The sequence below is a fragment of the Zosterops lateralis genome (genome assembly GCF_965231275.1).
Source record: "Zosterops lateralis genome assembly, chromosome: 16".
NCBI classification, from domain to species: domain Eukaryota; kingdom Metazoa; phylum Chordata; class Aves; order Passeriformes; family Zosteropidae; genus Zosterops; species Zosterops lateralis.
This window is the reverse complement of record NC_139776.1, coordinates 14,042,536-14,059,307: the sequence shown is the minus strand read 5'-3', so window position 1 is coordinate 14,059,307 and position 16,772 is coordinate 14,042,536. Positions and strand designations below refer to the sequence as shown.

The 16,772-nt window shown below is 44.7% G+C and overlaps 1 protein-coding gene across 1 annotated transcript in view; it reads left to right on the top strand.

Moving 5' to 3' along the window:
- Window positions 1-868: 868 nt before the first annotated feature.
- Window positions 869-16,772, top strand: part of MMP24 (matrix metallopeptidase 24) — a gene marked incomplete at its 5' end in the record, with an annotated part of 45,265 nt that continues 29,361 nt past the window's right edge. Inside the window, 4 exons of the mRNA XM_083873540.1 lie at window positions 869-967; window positions 3,412-3,560; window positions 9,619-9,735; window positions 11,732-12,036. Coding sequence (XP_083729666.1) covers window positions 869-967; window positions 3,412-3,560; window positions 9,619-9,735; window positions 11,732-12,036 — 670 coding nt within the window. The remainder of the gene's footprint in view (window positions 968-3,411; window positions 3,561-9,618; window positions 9,736-11,731; window positions 12,037-16,772) is intronic.

Sequence of the window (16,772 nt, the reverse complement as noted above, 5' to 3'; positions counted from 1 at the left end):
TGCCTCCATCCTCACAGCCCTTCTGGTTACACAGCGTGCCCTAAATGGAACATGAGTTTGTTATTCCTATCTGGACAGGGTGTGAAAAAATGAAGAAAACTCAGAACCCAGAGTGATCTTGCAGGGCTGAAGCAGCAGAGGGGAGATCTGGCTGCTGGTACTTTCCAGTGCTTACCTGGCTCAGAAGAGGCTCCAAGGGGCCAAACTGCTCTGGGGCAGAACTGGCTCCCTGCAGCAAGCAATACCCTCCCTGCAAGCAGAAGGAATTGCCGCGGAACAGGAGGGAGCTTTGATTTGGCCTGGCAGGAGGGAAGGGCTCCTGTAGCCTCTGAGAGATGGGGCTGGCTGTGCAGGTGTCGGGGTGAATTCTGCTGATCCTGATGTGCTGGAAGTGTCCTAGGAAATGGAGTGCAATTGGAAGGAGGGAGACTGGTGAAGTTCGTGGCTGAGCTTGATCCCCCGCACGCTACCTCTGGTACACAGCAGTTCATCTGGGAAGGCCTTCCACAAGCTAGAGCATACATAAATTTCTGACATAGCCCTCATTCCCTGAGGAATGTCCCGGCTAATTGCCCCTCCAGCTGTCGGCTACCCGCAGCTGACATCACATTTTCTCCAGAGATGGTCACACCAAAGAATAGCCTTTCTTAAGAAAACTTTGCATATTCCACTCCCTGCGGGGCAGCCCCGGGCCGACCAGCAGAGGAAGCGGCGGATTCCGCTGCCCGCCTTCCCTTTCCCTTTCCTCTTTTCCCGTCCCCCTTCCCCCTTCCCCTTCCGGGCAGCCGCGCAGCCGCAGCCGCGGCGCCGGGGCCGGAGCGCACCGAGCCCCGCCGGTGCCGACCCGGGCCCGGGCCCCGCCGGGGCCATGGCGCGCTGCCCGCGCCGGGCGCTGGGCGCGGCGGGGCCGCTGCTGCCACTGCTCTGCGCGCTGCTCCGCGCCGCCGCCGACACCAGCACCGGCCGGGTAGGTCCGCGAGCGGGGCCGGGCGGGGCCGCGGCTGCCACCGGCGTCCCGCGGCCGCGATGTGCTCTGGGGGTCTCGGGGTGGGCTGGAAAGCCGAGCGGGCAGCGGTTCCTCCGCCTCCTTGCCATAAGCCTTCCATCATCTCCCGCAGGGCCGGGCTGAGCTCGGGTGTGCGGGCACAGCTCCTCCGGCCGCACCTCGGCAAGTTGGGACCGGCCAGAGAAGCAGCCGTACCCCTGCTGTGTGATCATAAGCATTAGTATCCTGGAACAGCTTCTCGGAGTGTCCGGGTGGCCATCGTGTGGTGCCCCGTTCCCGCTGCCACTTCCGAGCCGGAAGGGAAGGGGGATACGCAAGGGCAGCCCCGCTCCGAGCTCTTTTGGTTACTGTCCTCTGTCCTTGGTGCTCGAGGTGGTTATAATAATGTTGGTTATAATAGCGTGTGCTCGCATTGTGCTTGTCAAAGGCCAAGGCAGGAGTAGCAAATGGTCTTGGAGCAGTTTTGCGGATTGGCTTTGTCTGGAGCCATTGATGATGTCCGTGTTTAGTAGCACTGTATGTGCCCTTGGTGAACTTTGGCATGCCCAGTCCATGCTCTCGTGTCGCTTCCCTGTTCCACCTGGAGCACTGTCGCCAGCTCTGGGGCTCCCAACACGAGGCCAACAAAGAGCTGCTGGTGCAGGGCCATGGAGATGCTCCGCGGGCTGGAGCTCCACTGCTCTGAGCCAGGCTGGGAGAGCTGGGGGTGTTTACCTGGAGAAGAAAAGGCTCCAAGGAGACCGTACAGCCTCTTCCAGTGCCTAAATGGGCTCGAAGAGAGCTGGAGAGGGACTTTGGACAAGGGTCTGGAGGGACAGGACACAGAGAATAGCTTCCCACTGCCAGCAGGTAGGGTTAGATGGGATATTGGGAAGGAATGTGAGGGTGGGGAGGCCCTGGCACAGGTGGTCCAGAGCAGCTGTGGCTGCCTCATCCCTGGAAGTGTCCAAGGCCAGGTTGGACAGGGCTTGTAGGAACCAGCTAGACCATAGTGGAAGATGTCCCTGCCCATGGCAAGGGAGTGGAACAAGATGGGCTTCCAACGCTTCTATGGTTCTTTCTCCTTTTTTGGAAGCAAGGCCCTTCTCTCTCCCTAATGGCTTCTGGCATCTTCTTGTTTCCACAAAGAAAAGGGGATTTTTCTCCCACTTGTGCTTCTTCTGACTTGAGCCCCTTTCCTGCTGCTCTGTTATGTTAAGGGAGAACAAGCATTTTCTCTCCCCTTTCCCTGAGTGATCATGCTGTCAGTGGGAAAACAGGTCATGCAGATGATTTATCAGTACTTATGTGATGAGGGCTGTCCTGTAAGTCAGATGGATTGGGAAAAAGCTTATGGGATATATGTTGGTCTCATAATAATCCTAGTCTAAGAATTGAATCAACCAGAAGAATGAAGCACTAGGGGGTGAGCATGAAAAGTTATGGGGAAAACTTTATGAAAACAAGTTATTACTATTATTATTATTAATAATAATAATGAAAACCAGTTTTTATTCCATTATTATTGTTGTTGTTGCTTAATATTCTGGTTTCTCCTCATATCAAAGGGAGGGAGGGGAAAAGAGGAGAGGAAAAAAATCCTGAATAATTGTATGTTTTTGAAAATGCTGTCCTTAGCATTTTGACAAGTTTGATATGCAGTTTTATCTAAGGCTGCATTTTAGGGTAGAGGCACGGAAAAAGAACAGCTCGTTGAGGAGAGTTTGCTATTGTCCTGTTCTGACAGTTTGCTGGTGTTAGCTATTGGTTGAAGAAACACCCATCTAATCAGGGTCTTCAAACATTCTGAGTGTGGGGTTTTTTTGGTTCAATCTTCTTTTTGCGTTTGGGTTTTTTTTAGGGGTTTTGTTGTTGTTTGTTTGGGTTCATTTGGGGTTGCTTAGAATTACCCCTGTGCTCATTGCAAGTGCAAAGTTGAATTTGTGTTTTCAATGATTTCTCAGGGCTGTTTCATTCCAATAAAGATGGTCCAGAGACAGCAGTGGGTAGTGGGCAGTGGGCTCTTGGGAGCTTGCTGCTGTGGGGACTTAGGAGTCTCATGATAGCAAGGGGGCAGGGTGCACAGGAAGTCCCTGGAACAAGAACAAAGCTGCTTGGGCATTTCTGGTGCTCCAAAGACCTAAGTCTGCCTCAGTTGCTCAATAGGGATGATGCTCATTTTCAAATGGCACGTCTGCCTTGTCCTGTCAGGACAGGTGATATTAAGCTGGATTCTCAGCCTTTCCTAGGAATCAGCTGATATTACACAACCTAGCCAAAAAAAAAAAAAAAAAAAAAAAAAAAAAAAAAAAGAGATGGCTAAATTTTTGGGGATAATTTGTCACTTTTTCTTTTGAGGAAATGTTCTGAACTGTTATGTTGAAAACTTACTGTGGCATCTTACCATCTGTTTTTTTCTTTTTCAGGGTTGGTTAAAAACTTATGGCTACTTACTTCCATCTGACAGCCAAATGTCTCCCTTGCAGTCAGGAAAAGCTGTGCAGTCTGCAGTTGCCACTATGCAACAGTTTTATGGAATCCCAGTAACAGGAGTTTTGGACCAGACAACTATTGAGTAAGATTAATATAGGCTACTTTTGTCTTTCTCTTTCTTAATGCATTGTCATGTTTTCTGCCTAATTATTCCCGGTGCCAGAAGTCCTCAAAAGGGATGGATTTGCCTGACTGACTGTACCAGAGAAGCCTTGATTATGAGAAGGTGTCTCTAACAAAAAACTGTGGACAATTCCACTTTTCTTATTGCCAGTAGTATTTTTTGTGAGTGTGAGAAGAAGCTCTTGTGTTCTTTGAACACAGATCCCCATTGCTGGTGCACAGTCAAAATGTGAATCCTGTGAGCTTCGGGAAGTGGAGGACATCAAGGTTTTAATTTATTTCCATCTCTGTCTGAATTTAGGTTAAAATTCTAGCTCCAGAAATGGCTTCTAATCTATTTCCTAATTAATTGAATTTATGTATCTCCACAGATGCTATTTGTGTAGATCCATAGTTTGAACTGAAGTGAGTTATTGTAGTCTGATGATGATAGTCAAGGCTGCTTAGCTGCCCGTAGTTGCCAATTGTTGGACATTCGATGTTCTCTGCTGTAAGTTGACCATGTATTGTTGCTTGTGATCAGAGTTTTGATAGCTCAGAAGCATTGGTGTAAATCACCAGGGCTGGAGGGTCTTTGTTTTTTAGTCTTCTCTTCAATGTAGGCTGCAAAGGGTGGTGTGGAAGCAGCTTCTTGTTGTGTTGCTGGGGTGTCGTTTAGTGGCTGGATCCTTCTGCTGTTGGTCTGGGATGCATCTGCTAACTAAAGCAGAATGAAGAGAAGGTCTTCCTAAGGCTTTCTGGGAAAAAAAAAAAGATCTCATGGTGAGCAAAAAGAGAAAGCCCAATGGAACTTGCTTAGGCCCTGCCTCCTTGTCCCTTGCCCTTGCTACATTAGCAGACCCTTTTAAAGCATGCTCTGCCTGATTCTTCATCTCTCCTCATAGGGCACACTGCTGGCAAAAGGGACATGATAGCACAAAAGAAAGAGCCACAAAGTCACCAAATAATGTAAAGAACAAAGGGGTTTGGTTTTATGCCTTCCAGACTGCAAGAAGAGGGAGAAACAAAGAAATTAGTGAATTGGATAGGAGGGGATCATCCTGGGCTGGGACTACCTCTTCAGTGAATGTAGCATTCCCTCCTTTAGCTCACAGGAAGAGCCACTTGTTTTCAATTGAGGGACAGAGAAAATCCTGTTTGCTTTTCAAGTAAGTTGAAAACTAAATGCTTTTTCAAGGTGGGAATTTTCCATCTGAGATCTCTTTGCCGTTAATAACGTTTGTAGGTGAATGCCAAAGCAGAGCCGTTGAGTAAGGCTCTGTGTGTGCAGTTGGTGTGTAGAAGCTTGGATTTGGCATGCTGATGATTTGGAAGGGGATGGGGAAGGAGGGGGCTATGATATTGGGGTGCTAGTTTAGAAAGTTAAGGAGCTGCTTCTGCTGCCTTGTCAGTGACAGGAGAAGGGAGCAAACTGTGTGTGGGAGTCCTTGCTTTAGTAAGTAAAAGTTTTTCTGAAGGAAAGGAAAGTGTTGCCCACATTTTAGCGAGTTTGTATTTATGGGCAAGGCTTGATCAGTGTGTGAACACCCAAAGGCTGATGAGTGAAAAACCTGGATGGTTCCCTCTTCTGAAACTCAAGTCTCCAAAAGCTTGAAACCTCAGCTGCAACCAAATGTTGGTGTGCTTCGGAGGCATGTTGAGTTGCTCTGTCTCCATCTGTCCTGAGTCAGTGGGTCCATATGTTGTATGGCAGAGTAGAATTTGCCTAGAATTTGCATGAACGGAAAAAGAGGTCCAGATTGCTGTTAGCAGTGAGCCTGTTGTTTGAGCTGGAGGGGCATCTGCCTGGGCTATGTTGGGCTGTCACTTCCTCAGACTTGGTTGTGGAAGCTGGGCAGAAGGAAGAGAGCTGGCAAGGCAGGCCACTTCCAAGGACTCTGAATTACTCAAGCATTTACTAAGCCATTGTTTCAGTCTGTGTTAGGAGTTTTGAGATTGCAGTTAGGGAATTTTGGAATTTTTCTGTCACTTCCGTCAGTGTCATAAGTTCTGTCTCTTTAAAGTGACTTTAAGAATCAGAGTTATTTACACTTATTGTGATAGCCTAAAGTTTCTCATCTCCTTTCCCACAAGCCTTTAAATCTGGAGCTTGTTTTTTTCTCCAGGATTGGTACCCAACCATGTAGAAGCCACCACGAAGGTGCTGCATGTGGGAGATGGGAAAGAAACACCACTGCTTTTTGGTACCCAAAAGGAAGGTTGGATGGGGGTCCGTTCAGCAGAAGATATGTAGTTTCCTGTAAAGAGAGCAGGGAGAGTATGTAAAACAGCCTCCTCCAACCCTGCAACTTATGATGCCTCAGCAAATTTTGTGCCTGCCGCAGCTGGGGACTGAACTGTGGTTTTGCTGAGCAGCTGGGCAAAGATACAGTTCTGGAGCATGCTGGAGAGAAGAGACGCTAGTGCTGAACAAAAGTGGTGATTTGTCATTGTCATGGTCAATCACATGGCCTTGGAAGGAACCAAGAAATTATCTTACTTGTGTTGGAAGTGTCTTGTGCTTTGTTTTGAGCCTGTTGTGCAGGTCTCTCACCTTGGGGTGCATCACAGCTGTTTAAAGCTACCACTCCCACCAGCTCAGGAGTAGGGGATTGAGAGTGACAGCTCCCTCTCTTTAGGAGAGTCTTGTAAAGGGCTTGGAGCCTGAGCTGGGGAAAGCAGCTGTGTCTGGACAAGAACTGGATGTCAGTGCTTTTGGAAATTGCTTGTTTTCTGATGCCAGGCAGCTGGGGGAATGCAGTAGTCTGTGCCTCAAGAGTGCCAAGTAGAAATTTTGATGATCCAGTGTTACTAGTGTTCCCATTTGAAAAATAAGGAGGAGGGAATCAACCATAAGTATTTGAATCTTGCTTCAAGTAATTGTCTTTGGTTGTTTCTGATTGATTTCCTCTGGAACACAGTGGGGGTTATCCAAACTGCTCAGTAGAGAATGACTGTCATAAAGCTCAGCTACAGATGATTAAGAGCAGCAAGCTACAGTTTTGTGGATATTTTGCCACAGACCTGCCCTGCTGAGAGGAGGAGAGAGGGCTGCATTTGTACCCTGGTCCATGTGATTAGACCAGGGCCCATATGTCTGGGAAGTAAGTTGAATCAGGGAACTGATCCAGAAACATTCTCAGCTTGACATTAGCTCAGGCTGACGATAGCTTGGGTACTGCTGAGCTCCAACCAGGTGGCTGGGCTCTGTTACTTGGCTTCAGACAGGCAGTAGCTGAGCTCTGGAATAAACTGTGGTAGAATATGGGGGTTCAGACAGGCCTAAGTGAAATGGGGTTTTTATATAGTTTAAAACTATATGAAGAGGAGTTAGGGGCCACTTGGAAGCTTTGGCTCAAGAAGTCCTTGAAGCCTCAGGCATTGGTATTGCAGCTTCCTCTGGTACAGCCCCATGCCCTGTGCCTGTACCTGGAGCTGGCAAAGGGGCAGGTAATTTGACTGTTGGGAGGGAGTTCAGTTTCTGTGGGGTCTCTGTACAATTCTGGCTTTGATAACACTGGGCTGATCTGTGTTGGGGTGAATTCCTGTCACCAGCTGGGCACAGGGCAAATGTTGGGAACTTGGCAGGAAACAGATGCTGAGGTGTGAGGTCCTGCTAGTGTGTCAGCACTGCCCTGGACAGTGCTGTGTCCCAGTGACTTCTCTACACATGCAGGTTGGTTTGGTAGTACTGCTCTATTAATATTTTGTCTTCTAGATGATACTAGTAAGGATAAAACAGAAGGTCATTTTCTGACTATAGTCAGGGCCTGATGATGGTGATGTTCAGACTACTGGAGTTCCCATGAAGCTCAAGAGGTGAAAATCTGATTTACACTATGGCTTGTGTAAGGTTATGATAAAAACATTGTACCATAACATATGAGTGGAACTAAACAAGACTCTGAAAACTCAGGAAATATCTGGGAGAATACAGGTGACAGTAAGCTTGAGATCTCTCTAGGAAAGTGCTAGAAGCAATGGAAAAGAGCACAAATAAAGGACACTTGGAAAAACACAGTGTGTTCAGGTTGAGTTGATATTTCTAAAAGCAAATCTTAAATGTACTGCTTTTCTTTGAAGGTGGCAGCAGTTGTGTGGGCAAGACAGATCCAATTTCCACAGGTTGCCTGGATTTCTGAAAGATATACAGTGCTGATAAATGTGAGGTGATGTAAGTAGGGAAGATCTGTGCTGGCTTTATATACACAGCTTGGGTTCTTGTCAGGTACAGTGCAATGTGTATAACAGCTCTCATTTGCTCTGTTCTTGGTGGGGAGATGATGACAGATGAAATTTATAAGCAATCAGAATTACGTATAGGAAGTGGAATCAAGAAGGGGCTCCATTGGTGCCTCAACTGGGAGCAGGTCTGTGTGAAAGAATGTTCTGGTGCGGAACAGTGTCTTGTCTTCCTGGTTGGTTTTAATTTCAAAGGTGTCCTGGGAAAAAGTCTTGTCAACCATCTATTGGTGATGGGAGACTGTCCCTTTCTGAAGGTCTGGGGCTAATATTTTTTTGGTGAATAAGATGTGCACTGATTAGGCACAAGTGTGGACTACTTGCCATTTGCTGGCTACAATTGAAGAAGGAATGTCTGCATTTGGAGGCCAAAAGTTGTCCCCTGGGTGGCCAAGGATGTGGGAGAAACCTTACTGAGGAGGGGGGAGACAATTTGGTGTCCTGTGAGAAATGGGCCTGGACTGGCTAGAATGCTTTTCTTGTGTGTAATGAGGCGTGGCATGTCCTGCAAAGTGTTCTTAAAGGCTTTGTGTCAATTGCCTTTGCCATCAGAGTGAGTGGATCAAATGCATGAAATGCCTGAAAAATTCCAGTCACTGAGGCAGTGCCAATTTTCTTAGGGGGAGATTGTGGCCAGAGACTGCTTGCGTTATTCCTGGGCTCTGCTTTCCTGTCCTGAGATGCACTGCAAAATCTTAAAGGATGTGACTGGGGACTTGTGGAGACCAGTACCTGTAGTTCCTCAGTCTCTGTCCTTGTCTCCTTCTCCCCCAGCTGCCACATGCACATCTGATGGGCAGATTTGTTCCTCCATAAGCCACATTTGGCTTCTCTGGAGTATGCCCACACAAGGAAGTGTATTTTGAGGAAGAGTCTATTTCTCCTTGATTCTCTGTCAGAGAAACCTTGAGATTGGAAGGAATGTCTTGAGTTCATCTACTCCAACCCTCTGTTGAAACAGGGACATCTAGAGCAGGTTGCCCAGGACCATTTCCAGTTGGGCTTTGAATATCTCCAAGGATGGAGATTCTGTCACTTCTCTTCCAGTGTTTCACCACCCCCAAGCTGCTCTAAGAAATGAACAAGATCTATCAAAACTAGAGGTAAAGGATGTAGGGAAGGAATGAGAGTGGACTTTTCTGATAATACTGCCTGGATCCCTGTGCAAGGGACAGCATCCTTTGCTCTTCCTGTTCACTTGGCAATAGAGACTACAGTTTCCTTCATCATTGAGTCAGGAGTTACGGGGAGAACCTAATGGAATTTCGTATGTGTGACCCAGAGACTGAAGGGATCTGTTCAGGTCATTCCAGGTGAAAGCCTTAGTTATTGTCTGGGATGGTTGTGGTTGCACTTACTCAGTTTTACCTAGAGAGGTATGAACTAGATTTTTTTTTTCAGTGGCACAGGACCACTTTACCGAATGGAGAGTGGATCCAGTAGGTGATAGGTGAGCTTGATCCCAGGGCACACCCAGCTGTGATTTTGGTTTGAGTCTCTTGTTGCATTATCATCATTAAGCTCTTGTCAAGCATAGGGACTACTTGATCTGGAATCTGTGTTTCCACAGGAAATTTGAAATGGTTTTGATGTGCTGAGGTGTGTGGATTGCCAGCAGAGATGGGTAGCAGAGCCCTGTGCAGTGGATAAGCCTGACAGGGAGGACCGAACCCTTCTTGGGGTCAGCATTGGCCATCTCTCAGAAGTCTTCCAGTCACCCCCTGAGTTCTTTGGAATCTCTTTTCCAAACTCTTTGTGTAGCTTGGTTGTTTGTTTTTTTTTCTCTTTACTTGCAGGTGGATGAAGAAGCCTCGATGTGGTGTTCCGGATCATCCTCACCTACGTCGCAGCCGGAGGAAAAAGCGGTATGCACTCACTGGCCAGAAGTGGAGACAGAAGCACATAACCTACAGGTACAGCCCCTCCCTCCCCCTTTTTGATGGGGAAAAAATGGTCTGTACTTGTTCGGCATGCAGAATTTGTAAGTACTTTTAAATTGAAACTGTCATGTCTCGTCCAGGCTTTCATTCTCAGAATGTGGTGGAGGAGAATACTGTCAGAGCACTGGAGTACCTGAAGAGTCTGTTATCAATTGGAAAGTGACTGATCAGTAAAGGCACCTAAATCACAGCCATCAATTGTGTAATTTTGGCAGAAAAATCTTAGTAAAAGGCCCTTTTTCTTCTGTTAGAAATCTAAGGCTCTAGCCTTTAGATCATGTGTCACCTTTAACAAACCATTAAAGCAGAAGGAACATCACTGTTCAGGGATGAGATGCTTTCTCCTACTGATTTGCAACATTTATTTTTGCAGAGGTTTTACTTTTGCTCCTGTGGTAGAGCTCTTGCTTTTATCGAGACTTAGGCCAGCTAAGGTTAGCCATTTAGAGTGAGCTACAGGTGTCAAGGGAGTGTTGCAGAGAGGTAGTTGTTTCCCAGAGATGTGTTCTGAGTCAGCCAGGCTGTGAGCTTTTGAAAAGCAATTGCTGAAAGATGGCCAGTGGAGGTTTCTGGCAATAGGAATGTCATTTCAAATTAAAATTAACCCACCCTCTAGCTGAAATTACAGCCTTTTAAAATTTTTGGAGGGGGGAAGGAGATTGCAAAGGAGTGAAAATTAGAGGTGTAGTCATTAAGGAGAAAATCTCAGTAAGACTAAGACAGAAAGAAAGTCTGCAGTGAAGAGGTAGAATTGTGAGTGACTGGCATGAGGAAAGTGCCAGAATGTGTAGGAAAGGACATGATAATGTGAAGGGAAAGAGGATCAGGGACTGGGGCCCTCTGTCACTTCTGCCAAGAACTCTGAGAAAGGAGGAGGATGCTTCAAGCAACTGTGAGGGATTGCAGAGACTGGGAGGAAGGACTTCTTCTGGGGACTAGTTCAAAGCTTCCACTAATAATCATTATTTTAGCTCAATTTGTAAAGGGACAGCTTTTTTATGTGTAGGTCTGAGAATCAAATCTGTCTTCTAACCTTTTCTGGACCCTAGGGGAAAGTGGTACAGAATCGTATAAATAAAATATGTCTTAAGCATATGCATAAGCAAGAGAAGCAGATTGGCAGACGGCTGCACTGCTGCTCTTGTCAAACCAGTATCTGTTTAGCTTTCCAATTTCAGTATTTGTAGTGTGCATTCACGTGATAGGTGTCTTGATTCACCACTGAATGTGTTACAGTGTGTTTATATTAAATTGAGCCAGCTTCATTAAAGACTGAAAATTGTTCCCATGGCATAGATACTTCTTATTCCCCAAGTCAAGTTTAATAGATCATGAGGCTATTATATGCACACGCACAAAACACCTCATGAACAGCATTTTAAACATTAAGTTTAGAATTATGGGACATTTATGTGCAGTTAAATGCCCCTTACTCCCCCCAAACTCTGTATCTCTAGCTGTCATGGACAGAACTGCAAAAAACTGACGGATCCATCACTCTTATGAGTTCTAAAATATTTTAAGTAGTTCGGAGAATGAAGCAGGTCATATAAGTTAGGTTGTGTTGTTTACTGGAAATTTGTTTCTCAAAATGGATTTTAGTGATCAGGTTTTTTCATTAGTAGATTCCATCTCAGCATAAAATCTGAGACAAAAGATTCAGACAAAATCTGAAGTAATTTACATTTTTAAAAAAAGATACTCAGCTGTTTACACCCAGATTTGAAAGGTTTTTAGGAAGTGATCCAAAATCAACCAAAGCATTATGAAGATTCTTGTTTATCAATGTAGACTTCAGATCAGGGTGGTAGTTTTGTTGGTAACTTTCCTTGTAACAGCAAAACTTTGCATGCACAGAGTAATGTCTCCAAAAAACTTCCCTTTGGAAGTTGCAACTGTGTGGCTACATATTGATAAGTCTCAAATTCATTCTCCAAATTGAAACATCCCTTCTTTCTCCTTCCCACAGTGTACACAACTACACCCCCAAGGTTGGCGAGATCGACACAAGGAGAGCCATTCGTCAGGCCTTTGATGTTTGGCAGAGAGTGACACCACTTACCTTTGAAGAGGTCCCTTACCATGAAATTAAAAATGACAGAAAGGAGGCAGATATTATGATATTTTTTGCTTCTGGTTTCCATGGAGACAGTTCTCCCTTTGATGGAGAAGGTGGATTCCTGGCTCACGCTTACTTTCCTGGACCAGGAATTGGAGGAGACACTCATTTTGACTCAGATGAACCATGGACCCTGGGAAATTCTAATCATGATGGTAAGAGTACAGATCATCTTTCCCAGCAAGGATAAGTTGGATGCTGACACACTGACAGGCTTTCAACTCGAAAGTATTTGCTTGGTGAAGCTTTCACCTCCCATACAGTGGTTCAGATGTTTTCTAAATATGTATTCTATCTTAAATGGGAAAAGAATATTATTAGTTTGTTTGTGGCTGTGCATGGTGTGAATTTTAGGAGTGAACAAAAGAGTATGTCTGCTGGCTTCTTACATCTCTGAAGATCTGGGCTTAAAATGCTACAAAAACCACAACTCTGGGAGGGAAAAGATGAACAAAAAGAGTGTTGGAATTGTATCAAATGGAATACTTTCCAAGGGCAATTAAAGTTAGTTGTAAAGGTGAATAGAAAGTTGAGAGTGAGGATATTTGAATGTCAATTTGTTTTGATCCATATTTGTTTTCTCACACTCTAGAATTCCTTATCCTGTCAGAGTTTGCGCTGCCTGATTAGTTAAGGGAGATTGATGATTGGGACAACTGTTTTTATCTTATTAAGCATGAAGAGTTTCTGCATCTTTCTAGCTTTATCTTACTCTCTAAAGGCAATGAGCCCTTTCTGTTCTATTTTCAAACCTTTGATTGAGAATAGTGATGCCTTGTAAATAGTTAAGGCCAATAATCAGAATTTCACAGTGGTCTCACAAAATATTTCTCCAATTTTCACAGTCCTAGTGGTTTGGGAAGAATAACGTGTCTTTAAGCCTTTAGGGATTCAAAATCATGTTTTGATATTTTGATAAGGATTAAAAGTTTACTTGGACTGTAAATATGTCTGGATTTTTAAACTATATAAAAACAGCAGTGTCGTCATGCCCATGATGCCTAAGGACATATGCAGAGGTGATGTCTTTCATTAGACCAAACAGTGCAGTTTGAAAAGAAAAGCTTTCAGGCACACAAGCCACCTTCAGGCCTGGCCTAAAGGTGACAGTTTGCTTTCAGACTGGATTGCAAATGGGGAAAATCCCTCTGTGTTGTAAGTTGGTATCAGGTCATCTTTGACAGGAAATGGAGCTGTCAGGTTCAGCAAGGGAGTGCTGATTTGTAGGAATGCAGAAATGATACGATACTTGTCTTTGTAGAGAAAGAGAAGTTATGTTTCCTGGCATGTGTAAATGACTAGCGGAGGTGGAGGCTGAGAAAGAGAGAGGTGGGGTGTGGAGAGGAGGAGAGTGTGGAGACTGTGGGAAGTTGTAGTGTGACCAAGAAGTAGTGTGTTTTGCTGTCTTGAAATGTTAGGAATTTTTTATTCCTAGGTTTGTGGCTGGAGGGTTCCCTCCAGGCTCAGGAGTGACAGTAAGTCAGAGACTGGGTGGTTACCTTGTGAGAGCTGCAGCAGGGAGGTGTGTTTGTGTATGTCAGTGCCCTGTGCCACTTCAGTCTGGCCTCAGTATCTGTTTGAGCTCGGCTTTGGGAGTGTGGGAGGCCCAGGTATTGAATATGACTTCCCAGGAAAGCCCCTGTATGAGACCTGGGAGTGCTGGTGTCTGGGGTAGAAGGTCCTTACAGGAAGGTGGAAGGGAAGGTTTTGATAAGTTGTATTTATTTGTTTCTATTCTCATTTTCTGCAGAAAATGCTTCCTTCTGAGATAAGCTTAGCAAGGTTGGGAGCCAGCTTAAAGACTGGCAGGGATGGCACTGCAGAAAATTTTCCATCCTTTGGTAGGATGTTCTGCCATAGGTGATCACTTCTTGAGGATTTTTTTTAAATGCAGTTTTTAGGATGATGTTTGAGAGCAATCCATACAATGAGTAGAGGATCTCTCTTTTTATAAAAGCTATTTTTTATGCTATTCTTATCCATATGGCTCTTTCAAAAACATGATGTATTTCTCTGCTGTGCTGAGTGACTGTTATGAGTGGTATCCTCAAAGCTCATGAATTAGTATTTGAGAGGCAGGTGTGCACTCTGTGTAAGAATTGATAGAAGAATTGAGATGTCCTTTTCAGAGGATGTCACCTGTGTATTTGCTTTCAGATTACTGTGCTGTGTAGACTGGGCTGCACAGGCTCTTTGAAAGAGTCACCACTGAGGATGTTGAGAATGGTGGGGTGGTATTTGACCCTTCCTTCTGGGGGAAGTGTTGATGGTGGAAGGGGAATTTGACATTTTGAGGGTGACAGTGGTAAGGCTGTAGTCAGAGCATTGTAGACATATTGTGTGAGGAATTTGGTTTTGCCTGCATCCTTATCTTTGGTGTGGAATTGTGAAGGTGTCCTGCTTCCTGACTGGATGATCCAGGCCTCTTTAGGGAGGGGTTTCCTTCTGTTTCACTATTCCTTGTTACTGGAGCATTCACTAGCTTCAGGTTCTCACTTCTGATGTGTTCTATTTGAAATTCTTTTAGCAGAGCTTGAAGAGTTTCTTCTTGGTCAGAGGTTTCCTGCGCAGTTCACTGCCAATTTTTGTTGAAAATAAGGTATTAGTGGGGACAATATAATCTGTTTAACAGGAAGTATTTCTTCAAACATGGTCTTGCTTGTCCTTAAGATATGTATTTTGTGGCAACAGGGTTGATCAGTCTGAAATTGAAGAAGCCTCAGTGAAAGAATAAAAAAGCTGTACCAGTAAATCATTAGCAAAGCTCTCATTTATTCACATGCAGAGGAACTGGTTTGGCCATTCAGTATATGTCCAATGACTGTAAGAGTCTTGAAATAAGATTGAAGTAATAATGTTATCTTTACATCAACTCACAGAATATCACAGTGTAAAATGTTCTGCTCCTAATAAGAATGTGTATTAGTTGAAGGGAAAATTTGAGTAATCTGCCTCTTAGTCTTGCAATTGTGAAAGTAAATCTCTTGTCAACAGAGCAGAATGCTGAAACTGGTGCCATAGATCCTTAGAATATTTTGCTGACCTCTTACCCATATAGTTTTATTACAATTACTCCAGTCTGATCTGAAGCCTTGCTTTTGTGGGTCTGCATTTGTTACGCTGTATGGTGGCACCTGCACAGGTCCAGTCTGCCTGTGTTTGGAAGCAGCTCTCACCCCACGGAAGAGCTGCTTTGCAGTCTTCACTAGCAGTGCAAATTATATGGATAAAAGTGAAACATTTCACATGACATTTCATTCACTCAGGAAAAATAAGAATGATTTGAGCAGATCTTTCTATGCAATCAGTCATCTCCAGTTTGTACTTGGAGAATGTGGTGTATCCTGTTGATGAAAGCTTCTGTCTTGTAAAAATGCCTTGTAGTAATCCACGGGGTTTATTGACAACTTTATCATTGCAGCTAGGGTATAGTTAGTTGATATTTATATACTCATTATCATTTCGCATTGTCATTATTATACTGATTTTGCCCTTGTGGACAGCATGGCCAGTGCCATGTCGCTTAAAATTGTTGGTGTCATCATAACAACTGTGATGCTGTTGGTTGTCCTCTAGAGCCCTTGATAATAGGGGCACACGCACCAACCCTTCTATTTTCTTCTGCTGTGAAGAATGATCCTTGCGTAAGCTTTCAAAGTGAATGCAAAGTTTCTTTCCCCTTGGATATTAGTTACACTTCCACTCAGGTATTCAGTTTCTTTAGCTGAGTAAGACTGCACTTTCAATTTATGGTTGCTGATTTATCTTCATAATTGTACTGCCTTCTCTGGCATTTTCATAAGCAAGCTGTGGAAGATTAATTTAGATAATCTTACGATGAGGATGGGTAAAACCAGGTAGGAGGTTGAACTCCTGGAGCAGCTCTTATTAACTGGGATTGTGGGATACAGAATTCATTTGTTTTCTGGTGATAATGTTGATGAGAGCAGCTGGAAGCATGAAGCAGAACATTGGAATTTGGAGGAACCAAGGCAAATCAGAGAAATGATGTGGCAAACAAGATGCAACTGAAAAAGGGGGGGAGTGTTTAGAGATAAATCATCTACACACCACACATGAGAAGCACCTGGTGTGGTCACAGTGGTGGGGACTGACCTAGTATTTCTCCTGGAAGGTGCTCTTCAATAGGAATGAAAGCAGCTGTTGGCCTTTGGCTGGTCCCAGACTTGTTAGGCTTTGGTGCTTAGCACGTGAAGGCTGGTGAAGCTGTGTTTGGAGTCCCTGTCTTTCAGCAGGACCTTGGGTGTAGCTGCTCCCTGGCCACAAGGCCCCTCTTGGCTGCTCAGACACAGCATTTGGTCACTTGCACATCAGCGCAGGCACCGTGTCCCAACCACTGGTTTTATCAGAAGGAACATCAGGCTTTCCTCTCCTTTATTGAAGTTTTGGGGCTTTTTAAACTTGAAATGTGCTGTAGAAACAGCCAAGCCAAGCAGGCTTTGAACTGGCCATCTCAAGACTCACAACACTGACATGTTGCTCAGGCAGCAAAAGCCTGAAAGGGGGTAAAGAGACTTGGCCATGCTGGAGTGTCTCTCCCTTGGCACCTTACTTGGCTCAATTGTAGAAGTGATGCATGAAATAGATTATTAACTGGCCAAATCAAGTTGAAATTATATGGAAATAATATTTATTGATATATATAACTCCAAAACAAGTCAAAAATGAATCCTGAGTGACTGAAAGTTAGATCTGTCAGTTTAAATATCCATTTGACACATAACAGCTCTTACACACCTCTGACAGCTCAGACATTTGTTTAATCCAGGTTAATTACAGAAAGTAAATTTTTATCTCCAGTTTAACAGTACAAATGGTATTAATAATCATCCCAGGCAAATCTCCCTCCTGGTGTTTTAAAAGCAAATTG